Genomic DNA, 14,054 nt, shown 5'->3' on the forward strand with positions numbered 1-14,054 from the left:
TGGATTCACCACCCCAAGCTGTCCAACTGCCAACCACATCCTTCCAAGATTTTTATCACAGCCAAGGTCTGCTTGGGCGCCAGCCACAAGCCACAAGATTTTCATACATCCATGTCAGCTAACTTTGTGAAGGATCCAAGACCCAGATTCTCTGTCCCACGTGTCAAGACACAAGAACCTCACAAGACCGGCCTCCTATCTCTCCAAGATAAGCCCGCTCCATGCATTAAACTGGTGCCTCTTATCCTGCTCCCCACTAGCTACCACCAGAAAGAAAGCAACATGGCTTCAGTCTGTGCCTCCACTTCTGCTGTTGCCAGGCAAGATTATCTTCTTCAAAAGCGCTTAATGACCAAGAATGTAATGTTAAATTATTTCTATAATAGTTCCTTCTACTAAAATATCTCCTAAAGAGTAAAAGTTTTAGATTTGCTTTCTTTTGTGTGTGTGTGTGTGTGTGTGCCTGGTTCTACAAATCCATGTAAATTGTTATAATTTACAGATACGACATTAGTTTTTGCTTACAGAAAATTTTTGCTTTTGATTTTCTTCTTTTTCCTTCTGGTTGATATGCATAAAATGAAGGCGAGGTTGTTTGGCATGGATTTTTTTTAAAATTTTATGTGGTTCTTTGTTGACCAATGTGATATATCTCAAGCGAATGTGCGAGGAAAGGAAATGTCTGAATATCTGATCATTGTATAAATTTGAATGGATGCAATTCAGTTCTCAGAAGACTGGGAATGGACTGGGTGCGATGAAGGCATCCTTCCTTGGAGGAACAAAATTAAGGCAGAAGAAGTCGACAGCACCCACTGCACGCCGAGCACTTTCAGTGTCTGCTGAAGCAACATCTGAGAGGCCCCTCTGGTTCCCAGGCAGCACCCCTCCTCCATGGCTTGATGGCAGGCGAAGACTCCTTCCTTTCTCCTTTCTTTGATCATTCCCAACATCTTTCCCTTTCATAATTCACTCTCAGAAAATCAAGAAGCAAAAAAAGCAGGATTTGCATTAACTCGATTTAAACTTCCATGGATGCAGCCTCCCAGGAGATTTTGGATTTGATCCCCTAGGCCTTGGTAAGTCTAACATCCATCGAGACTATACTATTATACAGGATAAGATTAAAACCGGTAAGTAAACAATGTATGCAAATATATATTTTGAAATTTGATCTTTTTATATCTAACAAGCCTGGACTTCACCCAAAATGGTTAGCGATCTACCTAGGAAATAACCGACATGAAATTAAACACACGTCCGCATGGATCCTTACATACTCTCCCTATTTAAGCCCTGATGTCCTTATCAGGTTAAAAATTCAAATCTAATCACAAGCATCACGATCGACCTGTGGTCAACCTTAATTGATTCATACTGCAGTATTCCCTAGTCCATATAGGTTATGAGTTGGGTCCACTATGACCATTTGTAACAATTCAGGACTTCATCCAAAATGACTAGTTCGAAGGGAGCTAAACACATGTCCGCACGGGTCCTCACATTATATGTATGTTTCAATTTGAAACAAAAAATAGAGATATTGACTGGATCATGCATTCTAAATATTCACTATACGATATTTAAATACCTTATGAACTCAAAAAATAATGTGTTAGCTTGCACATATAAATCGATAATCAATGCTTCTCACCAGGAAAAGAGTTTCGAAAACCGTTTTGTCAACTGGAGCTTCGGAAAAAGAAGCATTCCCTTCATGCACATTTGACGGTTGTTGGGTGTTCCACAGGATCTGATCCAGAGAGCTTGAGATGGAACCAGCAAGCAGAACTCGTGCACTGCCGATGGGCAATGTTGGGCGCTGCAGGAATCTTCATCCCTGAACTCCTTACGAAGATTGGCATTCTCAACACTCCCTCATGGTATACTGCTGGAGAACTGGAATACTTCACAGACACCACCACCCTCTTTGTGATCGAGCTCATCTTGATTGGTTGGGCTGAGGGGAGGAGGTGGGCCGACATCATCATGTTGTAAAATTATAGATGGAGAGAAGGAAGAACTTATCAGTTGAGGCGTGATTTCACTGTCCTTAAGAATAGATCGCGCCCCTCGGAGAATGGATCTCGGTGTAGCAGGTAATGGCGGCCTATCCTCCAGGATACAACAACTGGATCACTCCAAGCGTACACCCGCAGATGCAGTGATACTATCGAACAGCCCAAAACCGCTCAGGAAGATAGAATAGAGAAGTCCTCTTCGGGAACACAGAAAACAGAAGACTCTCGGGAACGCAGAAAAAAACAGAGAGAGAGGAAGATAAGTTTTCTTATCTTAATCCTCGGATCTGATAGGGTTTAAAAAGAAAGGAAGAGGCGTTTTGAAAAGATACGGGCGTTTTTAAAAGACGCGACGTTTTATCAAGAGATAAAACAAAACAAAAGACGCGACGTTATCAAACAAAATAATTCAAAAAATAAAACGGCAAAAAGAAACCTGGCTCAAGCCCACACCCGCGCGGGGGGGGGGGGGGGGGGGGTCCCCCTGCGCGTGATAATCGCAACGCGCCCGGTTAAACGTTTCCGGATCGGACTCAGAATTTTGGCTTGGACCTCCATTGGGCTCATGCGCGCGTAGGCTACTTTCTTTCTTTGCTTCACCAAGTTAAAAGGTTGAATACTATATAAAGATCTTTTGAGTTTTGTTCCTTTCCAATATAGGACTAAAGAAAGTACACTAGACAAAAAGACAAAAGACAAAGAAGGGCAGACTCAGAATTTTGAAATATTCCAACAATCTCCCACATATTTTAAAATTCAATAATAAGTTAACGAGCGCGAGAGTTCAATGCATCAAATTGGTGTCTTTGAGACTATGAACCATTTTTTAGGACTAGTAAGTATGACTTACAGAACTTTTGGTGAAACATAAAATTTCTATGAACCAAAAGTCCTTTACGTAAAACAGTGACTCATAGCCCACATTGACCTCTCAAGTTCTGGGCTTGTTCTAAACGGGTTGGTGCAAATAGGCCATGCACCTTACCTGGATATTCATGAGTGCTTTAGAAAACTGCCTAATTCTCATAGGAAGCGGCCCCACTCCCACACCCATATAGGTGGATCCATCAAGTGTGTACTGCAGGTATACACACCATCCTAAAGGACTATGGTATCCATTAAGAGCTTTACCTCATCCTTATCTACTGCAGTTTGCACTATCTACACCATAGGGATGGATTTTCCAAAATTAAATACGATAGTGTACTCACAGTCAACTAGCGACTTGTTATTACCCATATGAACATGCTTCATGGGATCTCCAATCACACATGTTGGGTTTCTGTCGTTATTGACTTTGATATAGGCATTAGTCCCATCCCCCTCGATGTTTCACTCACTAGTTTTCTACCTAGTGGTTTTGTCAAAGGATCGGCCAAATTCAACTCTGACTTTACAAACTCAAGAGATATAATCCCATCATCAAGCAGCTGCCTTACAATATTATGTCTCAACCTTATGTGTCTATTCTTCCCATTATAAACTTTATTCTTAGCTCGATATATAGCAGCTTGGTTATCACAAAGAATAGACACAGAAGGTGTTGGTTTATTCCATAATGGAATATCTCCCACAAGATTTCTAAGCCATTCAGCTTCAGAACCTGCCTTTTCTAAGGCAATAAACTCGGACTCCATTGTAGACCGAGCGATGCATGTTTGCTTGGATGATTTCCAAGTTACTGCACCCCCACCAAGAGTAAAGATATATCCACTCGTGGATTTCATCTCATCTGAATCAGAGATCCAATTTGCATCACTATACCCTTCTAGTACAGCTGGAAATCCACGATATAACAAACCATAATTAATGGTTCCTTTCAAGTACCTTAGTACTCTATGAACATAACTCCAATGGTCCTTACTAGGATTATGAGTATACCTACTTAATCTTCCTACTGCATAAGCAATATCAGGACGAGTGCAGTTAACTAAAAACATTAAACTACCAATGATGCGAGCATATTCTATTTGTAAAATACCATTATCTTTATTTTTCCTTAAATGTATACTAGCATCATATGGAGTAGATACGGGTTTACTATCATAATGCTCAAATTTTCTTAAAATTTTCTCAATATAGTGTTCTTGTGATAGCATAAGTCCATTAGAACTTCTTGTTATTTTAATCCCAAGAATTACATCAGCTTCACCCATATCTTTCATATCAAAATTTGAAGCTAAAAATTTCTTAGTATCTATAACTATATTCAAATCAGTTCCCATTATAAGCATATCATCAACATACAAACATATGATCACAACAACATTATTAACAACCTTACTATAAACACACTTATCAGCCTCATTAATTAGAAAGCCATTAGATACCAATACTTTATCAAATTTTTCATGCCATTGTTTAGGTGCTTGTTTTAATCCATATAAGGATTTTACTAATTTACAAACTTTGTGCTCATTACCAGGAACAACACAACCTTCAGGTTGTTCCATGTAAATTTCTTCATCTAATTCTCCATTCAAGAATGCAGTTTTTACATCCATTTGGTGAATTACTAAATTATGAATGGATGCTAATGCAATGAGTACTCTAATAGATGAAATTCTAGAAACTGGTGCAAAGGTGTCAAAATAATCAATATCTTTTCTTTGTGAGTATCCTTTTGCTACTAATCTTGCTTTAAACTTATCAATTGAATTATCTGGTTTTAACTTTCTTTTAAAAATCCACTTACAACCAATTGATTTAGCACCTGGAGGCAAATCAACTAAGGTCCATGTATGATTAGACATAATAGACTCTATTTTATTATTAATAGCCTCCTTCCAAAAAGGTGCATCAGCTGAAGTTATTGCTTCTTTATAAGTTTGAGGTTCATTATCAACAAGAAAGGTGTAAAAATCATTTCCAAAATTTTTCTCTTTTCTAGTTCTTTTACTTCTTCTTAAATCAATTTCATAATTTTCATGTGCCTCCTTTTCTTGTTTATTATGAGACTGAGAGTCAATTTTTTCTTTATCTAGTTTCATAGGAAAGATATGTTCAAAAAAATCAGCATTTTTAGATTCTACTATAGTGTTGGGTTCCATAATATTAGATTCACATTTTAATACCAAGAATCTATAAGCAGCACTATTTAATGCATAACCAATAAATAAGCAATCAAAGGTTTTAGGTCCCAACTTTCTTTTCTTTGGTTCAGGTAATAGAACTTTGGCCAAACACCCCCACACTTTAAGATATGTAAGGTTAGGTACATGACCTTCCCATAACTCATAGGGTGTCTTACCAATTTTCTTATAAGGTATTCTATTTTGAATGTGACAAGCAGAGAGAATAGCTTCCCCCCACAAATAAAGAGGTACTCCTGAGCTTATTAACATAGCATTCATCATTTCTTTTAGAGTTCTATTTTTACGTTCAGCAACTCCATTAGATTCAGGAGAATATGGTGGGGTAATCTCATGGATTATACCTTTATCTTCACAAAATTTATTGAAGAGATTATACTCATATTCTCCTCCTCTATCAGTCCTTATTCTTTTAATTTTCTTATTAAATTTATTTTCTACTTCAGTAACATATTGCTGAAATTTTTCAAAAGTTTCATCTTTAGTCCTAAGTAGATATACCTTAGTGTATTTAGAATAATCATCAATAAAAGTTATGTAAAATCTTTTTCCTCCTCTAGTTGGAGTGTTTTTCAAATCTCCTAAATCAGAATGTATTAATCCAAGTAATTCAGTTTCTCTTTCTATTGACTTATGACTCTTTTTAGTAGATTTAGATTCTACACACACTTCACATTTATCATTCACATTTCCAAAGGTAATATTATTTAACAAGCCTAGGTCTTTCATTTTCTTGATATAAGAAAAATTAACATGTCCTAATCTACCATGCCATACATCAACAGAATCAATCAAATAAGCAAAAGATGATACATTTTCATTCATAGTTTCGGTTATATTCAAGACAAATAAACCCTGGTTACAATAACCCTTCCCAATGAAAACATTATTCTTAGTCATTACAATTTTATCAGACTCAAAATACACTTTAATTCCAGCTTTTCCAAATAAAGATACAGATACTAAGTTCCAACGGATATTAGGAACATGCAACACATCATTCAGAGAAAGGACTTTTCCTGATGTTAGCTTGAGGAGTACTTTTCCTTTGCCAACCACTGGCGAGGGTCTCGAATCACCCATGAACACTTGTTCTTCGCCTTCATTCAATGGAGTGTAGGAAGTAAACGCACTCCTATTGCCACAAATATGTCTAGTAGCCCCAGAGTCTACCACCCAGTCCTTTGCTGCCATAACCATGTTGGTTTCAGACACAACTGCTGCAATAATATCTGTCTCCACCAAATTAGCATTTGGTTTAGCAGATATATCATTCCTTTTTCTAAACCTGCATTGATTAGCATAATGTCCAGGTTTTCCACAAACAAAACAAGTTCCTTTTCTTTTAAAACCAGGACCTTGGAACTTAGGTTTCTTATCATTTTTGAGATAAGGCTTCTTGGACTTTGAATGAGACCCACCTGGTTTGCTGACTATTACATTGGCTTTGGAAGTCATTTCCTTGGCCAATTGTTCTCGGTCTCTAACTCGATTTTGTTCTTCAATTCTAATATGAACAATAACATCTTCAAGACTCATATGTTTCCTTTTGTGCTTCATGCTATTTTTATAATTTTTCCAAGACTCAGGTAATTTTTCAATCAGACAGCCGGCTAGGAAAACTTCTTGAAGTATTATGTCTTCATTTTTAAGATCAGTAACCAGCCTATGAAAATCATGGATTTGTGATGACACATCCCTATCCTCAGACATTTGAAAGTGCAGAAAATTTCCTATAGCATATTTCTGTACTCCTGCATCTTCTAACACATATTTTTTATTCAGATTTTCCCAAATTTCTGCAGCTTCTTTGTATGAACAGTAGACATCAAAAAGTTCATTTGACAGTGTACTCAGAATTGTATGTCTACAGATTCTATTTCCATGTTCCCACTCTTTGAATTTAGTGTCAAAATCATCAGACCCTTCTATCGGTTTTGACTGATTTAAATACCGAGCAAAATTAAGCATATCCAATGCAGAATAAACACGTTCTTGCCATCTCTTAAAATACATACCATTGAAACTTTCAATTTTAGAAGTATCAGGAATTGATCTAGCAGTAATCATAGCAGAATCCATGTCGATCTATCTATTCTTAAGATTGTTGTAAAATTATAGATGGAGAGAAGGAAGAACTTATCAGTTGAGGCGTGATTTCACTGTCCTTAAGAATAGATCGCGCCCCTCGGAGAATGGATCTCGGTGTAGCAGGTAATGGCGGCCTATCCTCCAGGATACAACAACTGGATCACTCCAAGCGTACACCCGCAGATGCAGTGATACTATCGAACAGCCCAGAACCGCTCAGAAAGATAGAACAGAGAAGTCCACTTCGGGAACACAGAAAATAGAAGACTCTCGGGAACGCAGAAAAAAACAGAGAGAGAGGAAGATAAGTTTTCTTATCTTAATCCTCGGATCTGATAGACGCGACGTTATCAAACAAAATAATTCAAAAAATAAAACGGCAAAAAGAAACCTGGCTCAAGCCCACACCCGCGGGGGGGGGGGGGGGGGGGGGGGGGTCCCCCTGCGCGTGATAATCGCAACGCGCCCGGTTAAACGTTTCCGGATCGGATTCGCCAATTTTGGCTTGGACCTCCATTGGGCTCATGCGCGCGTGGGCTACTTTCTTTCTTTGCTTCACCAAGTTAAAAGGTTGAATACTATATAAAGATCTTTTGAGTTTTGTTCCTTTCCAATGTAGGACTAAAGAAAGTACACTAGACAAAAAGACAAAAGACAAAGAAGGGCAGACTCAGAATTTTGAAATATTCCAACAATCCCCCACATATTTTAAAATTCAATAATAAGTTAACGAGCGCGAGAGTTCAATGCATCAAATTGGTGTCTTTGAGACTATGAACCATTTTTTAGGACTAGTAAGTATGACTTACAGAACTTTTGGTGAAACATAAAATTTCTATGAACCAAAAGTCCTTTACGTAAAACAGTGACTCATAGCCCACATTGACCTCTCAAGTTCTGGGCTTGTTCTAAACGGGTTGGTGCAAATAGGCCATGCACCTTACCTGGATATTCATGAGTGCTTTAGAGAACTGCCTAATTCTCATAGGAAGCGGCCCCACTCCCACACCCATACGGCGCACCGCACTGGGGCAAGCGAGTCCCGGGTGGGATAGGTGGATCCATCAAGTGTGTACTGCAGGTATACACACCATCCTAAAGGACTATGGTATCCATTAAGAGCTTTACCTCATCCTTATCTACTGCAGTTTGCACTATCAACACCATAGGGATGGATTTTCCAAAATTAAATACGATAGTGTACTCACAGTCAACTAGCGACTTGTTATTACCCATATGAACATGCTTCATGGGATCTCCAATCACACATGTTGGGTTTCTGTCGTTATTGACTTTGATATAGGCATTAGTCCCATCCCCCTCGATGTTTCACTCACTAGTTTTCTACCTAGTGGTTTTGTCAAAGGATCGGCCAAATTCAACTCTGACTTTACAAACTCAAGAGATATAATCCCATCATCAAGCAGCTGCCTTACGATATTATGTCTCAACCTTATGTGTCTATTCTTCCCATTATAAACTTTATTCTTAGCTCGATATATAGCAGCTTGGTTATCACAAAGAATAGACACAGAAGGTGTTGGTTTATTCCATAATGAAATATCTCCCACAAGATTTCTAAGCCATTCAGCTTCAGAACCTGCCTTTTCTAAGGCAATAAACTCGGACTCCATTGTAGACCGAGCGATGCATGTTTGCTTGGATGATTTCCAAGTTACTGCACCCCCACCAAGAGTAAAGATATATCCACTCGTGGATTTCATCTCATCTGAATCAGAGATCCAATTTGCATCACTATACCCTTCTAGTACAGCTGGAAATCCACGATATAACAAACCATAATTAATGGTTCCTTTCAAGTACCTTAGTACTCTATGAACATCACTCCAATGGTCCTTACTAGGATTATGAGTATACCTACTTAATCTTCCTACTGCATAAGCAATATCAGGACGAGTGCAGTTAACTAAAAACATTAAACTACCAATGATGCGAGCATATTCTATTTGTAAAATACCATTATCTTTATTTTTCCTTAAATGTATACTAGCATCATATGGAGTAGATACGGTTTTACTATCATAATGCTCAAATTTTCTTAAAATTTTCTCAATATAGTGTTCTTGTGATAGCATAAGTCCATTAGAACTTCTTGTTATTTTAATCCCAAGAATTACATCAGCTTCACCCATATCTTTCATATCAAAATTTGAAGCTAAAAATTTCTTAGTATCTATAACTATATTCAAATCAGTTCCCATTATAAGCATATCATCAACATACAAACATATGATCACAACAACATTATTAACAACCTTACTATAAACACACTTATCAGCCTCATTAATTAGAAAGCCATTAGATACCAATACTTTATCAAATTTTTCATGCCATTGTTTAGGTGCTTGTTTTAATCCATATAAGGATTTTACTAATTTACAAACTTTGTGCTCATTACCAGGAACAACACAACCTTCAGGTTGTTCCATGTAAATTTCTTCATCTAATTCTCCATTCAAGAATGCAGTTTTTACATCCATTTGGTGAATTACTAAATTATGAATGGATGCTAATGCAATGAGTACTCTAATAGATGAAATTCTAGAAACTGGTGCAAAGGTGTCAAAATAATCAATATCTTTTCTTTGTGAGTATCCTTTTGCTACTAATCTTGCTTTAAACTTATCAATTGAATTATCTGGTTTTAACTTTCTTTTAAAAATCCACTTACAACCAATTGATTTAGCACCTGGAGGCAAATCAACTAAGGTCCATGTATGATTAGACATAATAGACTCTATTTCATTATTAATAGCCTCCTTCCAAAAAGGTGCATCAGCTGAAGTTATTGCTTCTTATAAGTTTGAGGTTCATTATCAACAAGAAAGGTGTAAAAATCATTTCCAAAATTTTTCTCTTTTCTAGTTCTTTTACTTCTTCTTAAATCAATTTCATAATTTTCATGTGCCTCCTTTTCTTGTTTATTATGAGACTGAGAGTCAATTTTTTCTTTACCTAGTTTCATAGGAAAGATATGTTCAAAAAAATCAGCATTTTTAGATTCTACTATAGTGTTGGGTTCCATAATATTAGATTCACATTTTAATACCAAGAATCTATAAGCAGCACTATTTAATGCATAACCAATAAATAAGCAATCAAAGGTTTTAGGTCCCAACTTTCTTTTCTTTGGTTCAGGTAATAGAACTTTGGCCAAACACCCCCACACTTTAAGATATGTAAGGTTAGGTACATGACCTTCCCATAACTCATAGGGTGTCTTACCAATTTTCTTATAAGGTATTCTATTTTGAATGTGACAAGCAGAGAGAATAGCTTCCCCCCACAAATAAAGAGGTACTCCTGAGCTTATTAACATAGCATTCATCATTTCTTTTAGAGTTCTATTTTTACGTTCAGCAACTCCATTAGATTCAGGAGAATATGGTGGGGTAATCTCATGGATTATACCTTTATCTTCACAAAATTTATTGAAGAGATTATACTCATATTCTCCTCCTCTATCAGTCCTTATTCTTTTAATTTTCTTATTAAATTTATTTTCTACTTCAGTAACATATTGCTGAAATTTTTCAAAAGTTTCATCTTTAGTCCTAAGTAGATATACCTTAGTGTATTTAGAATAATCATCAATAAAAGTTATGTAAAATCTTTTTCCTCCTCTAGTTGGAGTGTTTTTCAAATCTCCTAAATCAGAATGTATTAATCCAAGTAATTCAGTTTCTCTTTCTATTGACTTATGACTCTTTTTAGTAGATTTAGATTCTACACACACTTCACATTTATCATTCACATTTCCAAAGGTAATATTATTTAACAAGCCTAGGTCTTTCATTTTCTTGATATAAGAAAAATTAACATGTCCTAATCTACCATGCCATACATCAACAGAATCAATCAAATAAGCAAAAGATGATACATTTTCATTCATAGTTTCGGTTACATTCAAGACAAATAAACCCTGGTTACAATAACCCTTCCCAATGAAAACATTGTTCTTAGTCATTACAATTTTATCAGACTCAAAATACACTTTAATTCCAGCTTTTCCTAATAAAGATACAGATACTAAGTTCCAACGGATATTAGGAACATGCAACACATCATTCAGAGAAAGGACTTTTCCTGATGTTAGCTTGAGGAGTACTTTTCCTTTGCCAACCACTGGCGAGGGTCTCGAATCACCCATGAACACTTGTTCTTCGCCTTCATTCAATGGAGTGTAGGAAGTAAACGCACTCCTATTGCCACAAATATGTCTAGTAGCCCCAGAGTCTACCACCCAGTCCTTTGCTGCCATAACCATGTTGGTTTCAGACACAACTGCTGCAATAATATCTGTCTCCACCAAATTAGCATTTGGTTTAGCAGATATATCATTCCTTTTTCTAAACCTGCATTGATTAGCATAATGTCCAGGTTTTCCACAAACAAAACAAGTTCCTTTTCTTTTAAAACCAGGACCTTGGAACTTAGGTTTCTTATCATTTTTGAGATAAGGCTTCTTGGACTTTGAATGAGACCCACCTGGTTTGCTGACTATTACATTAGCTTTGGAAGTCATTTCCTTGGCCAATTGTTCTCGGTCTCTAACTCGATTTTGTTCTTCAATTCTAATATGAACAATAACATCTTCAAGACTCATATGTTTCCTTTTATGCTTCATGCTATTTTTATAATTTTTCCAAGACTCAGGTAATTTTTCAATCAGACAGCCGGCTAGGAAAACTTCTTGAAGTATTATGTCTTCATTTTTAAGATCAGTAACCAGCCTATGAAAATCATGGATTTGTGATGACACATCCCTATCCTCAGACATTTGAAAGTGCAGAAAATTTCCTATAGCATATTTCTGTACTCCAGCATCTTCTAACACATATTTTTTATTCAGATTTTTCCAAATTTCTGCAGCTTCTTTGTATGAACAGTAGACATCAAAAAGTTCATTTGACAGTGTACTCAGAATTGTATGTCTACAGATTTTATTTCCATGTTCCCACTCTTTGAATTTAGTGTCAAAATCATCAGACCCTTCTATCGGTTTTGACTGATTTAAATACCGAGCAAAATTAAGCATATCCAATGCAGAATAAACACGTTCTTGCCATCTCTTAAAATACATACCATTGAAACTTTCAATTTTAGAAGTATCAGGAATTGATCTAGCAGTAATCATAGCAGAATCCATGTCGATCTATCTATTCTTAAGATTGTTGTAAAATTATAGATGGAGAGAAGGAAGAACTTATCAGTTGAGGCGTGATTTCACTGTCCTTAAGAATAGATCGCGCCCCTCGGAGAATGGATCTCGGTGTAGCAGGTAATGGCGGCCTATCCTCCAGGATACAACAACTGGATCACTCCAAGCGTACACCCGCAGATGCAGTGATACTATCGAACAGCCCAGAACCGCTCAGGAAGATAGAACAGAGAAGTCCTCTTCGGGAACACAGAAAACAGAAGACTCTCGGGAACGCAGAAAAAAACAGAGAGAGAGGAAGATAAGTTTTCTTATCTTAATCCTCGGATCTGATAGACGCGACGTTATCAAACAAAATAATTCAAAAAATAGGGGGGGGTTCCCCTGCGCGTGATAATCGCCAATTTTGGCTTGGACCTCCATTGGGCTCATGCACGCGTGGGCTACTTTCTTTCTTTGCTTCACCAAGTTAAAAGGTTGAATACTATATAAAGATCTTTTGAGTTTTGTTCCTTTCCAATGTGGGACTAAAGAAAGTACACTAGACAAAAAGACAAAAGACAAAGAAGGGCAGACTCGGAATTTTGAAATATTCCAACACATCAAGCCTGGGTGTGTGAACACTGATCCTGTCTTCCCCAACAACAAGCTCACGGGGACTGATGTAGGATACCCGGGAGGGTTCTGGTTTGACCCACTGGGATGGGGAAGTGGTTCTCCTGAGAAGGTCAAGGAGCTGAGGACGAAGGAGATCAAGAATGGAAGGCTGGCGATGTTGGCAGTGATGGGTGCCTGGTTCCAAGCCATCTACACCGGCACTGGTCCAATCGATAACCTCTTTGCTCACCTCGCAGACCCTGGCCATGCGACTATTTTTGTAAGTGCCCTTGCCAAGATAAGCTTCCATTAATTTCCTGTGCAAGTAAACTTCTAGAGTTAAGCAGCATGGAATGACTACATGGATACATAATCTCTAGAATGCAATGTCTGAGTATATCTCCATTTCATTTCAGGCTTTCACCCCAAAGTGAAGAAGGATCAGAGGAGCATTGGTTGCAGTCGACATCGGAAAGATAATGATGTAACTCTTTTGCAGGAATAGAAGCTAAGCTGAAGAGAGGAGAGTAACTGACATGGATGTTTGTATCATTAAAAATGATACTTGCTTTATACTCGAGTGTTTAATATAACAACTTAATCGAGTACAAATAGCTTTAGAAAGCTTGCATGTGGATTAGAACAAATATGAGGACTTTAACAGCAAGATAGACGTAAAAGATCAAGTTGAATAGTCGCTACCTTATTTGTTAACAAAGCAAGTTAACACAAACCGTCAAATATTTTTTTTTTGATGGAGAGGGAGACAAAGCCATCCAGCCTTTATTAGAAAAATGAAGTTTACATTAACTATTTATAAAAAATTTATAAAAAAAAAATAATAAAAAGTTTTTACAAAAAGTAGTGGTCTGTAATTAGACCGGTTAAATTATTCAATAAGCTGAACAATCTCATAAGTAATTTGAAGAAACTCTGTATCATTTTCTGGAAACAGACACAAAAAAAAAATAAAATTACTGTTTAAACACTAACTTTAAAATGTGCATCAGAAGGTGACGCAGCAGTTTGTCTCTTGTGTGTATCTGTTGGTGGAGGGAGGTATTTACACTC

The 14,054-nt window shown here is 37.0% G+C and overlaps 1 protein-coding gene across 1 annotated transcript; it reads left to right on the plus strand.

Moving 5' to 3' along the window:
* The first annotated feature begins 267 nt into the window (after positions 1-267).
* On the plus strand, positions 268-13,630 carry LOC103715849 (chlorophyll a-b binding protein 7, chloroplastic). The gene is made up of 6 exons (XM_089927010.1): positions 268-320; positions 727-909; positions 1,042-1,079; positions 1,751-1,986; positions 12,988-13,263; positions 13,400-13,630. Exons 1-6 carry the CDS (start codon positions 283-285, stop codon positions 13,415-13,417), a joined length of 789 nt encoding a protein of 262 aa, XP_089783136.1. The 5' UTR covers positions 268-282; the 3' UTR covers positions 13,418-13,630.
* The last annotated feature ends 424 nt before the right edge of the window (positions 13,631-14,054 follow it).

Source organism: Phoenix dactylifera, chromosome 13, assembly GCF_051530095.1.
Source record: "Phoenix dactylifera cultivar Ajwa chromosome 13, Ajwa_hap1_PhDact_Kaust_v1.1, whole genome shotgun sequence".
NCBI lineage: Eukaryota > Viridiplantae > Streptophyta > Magnoliopsida > Arecales > Arecaceae > Phoenix > Phoenix dactylifera.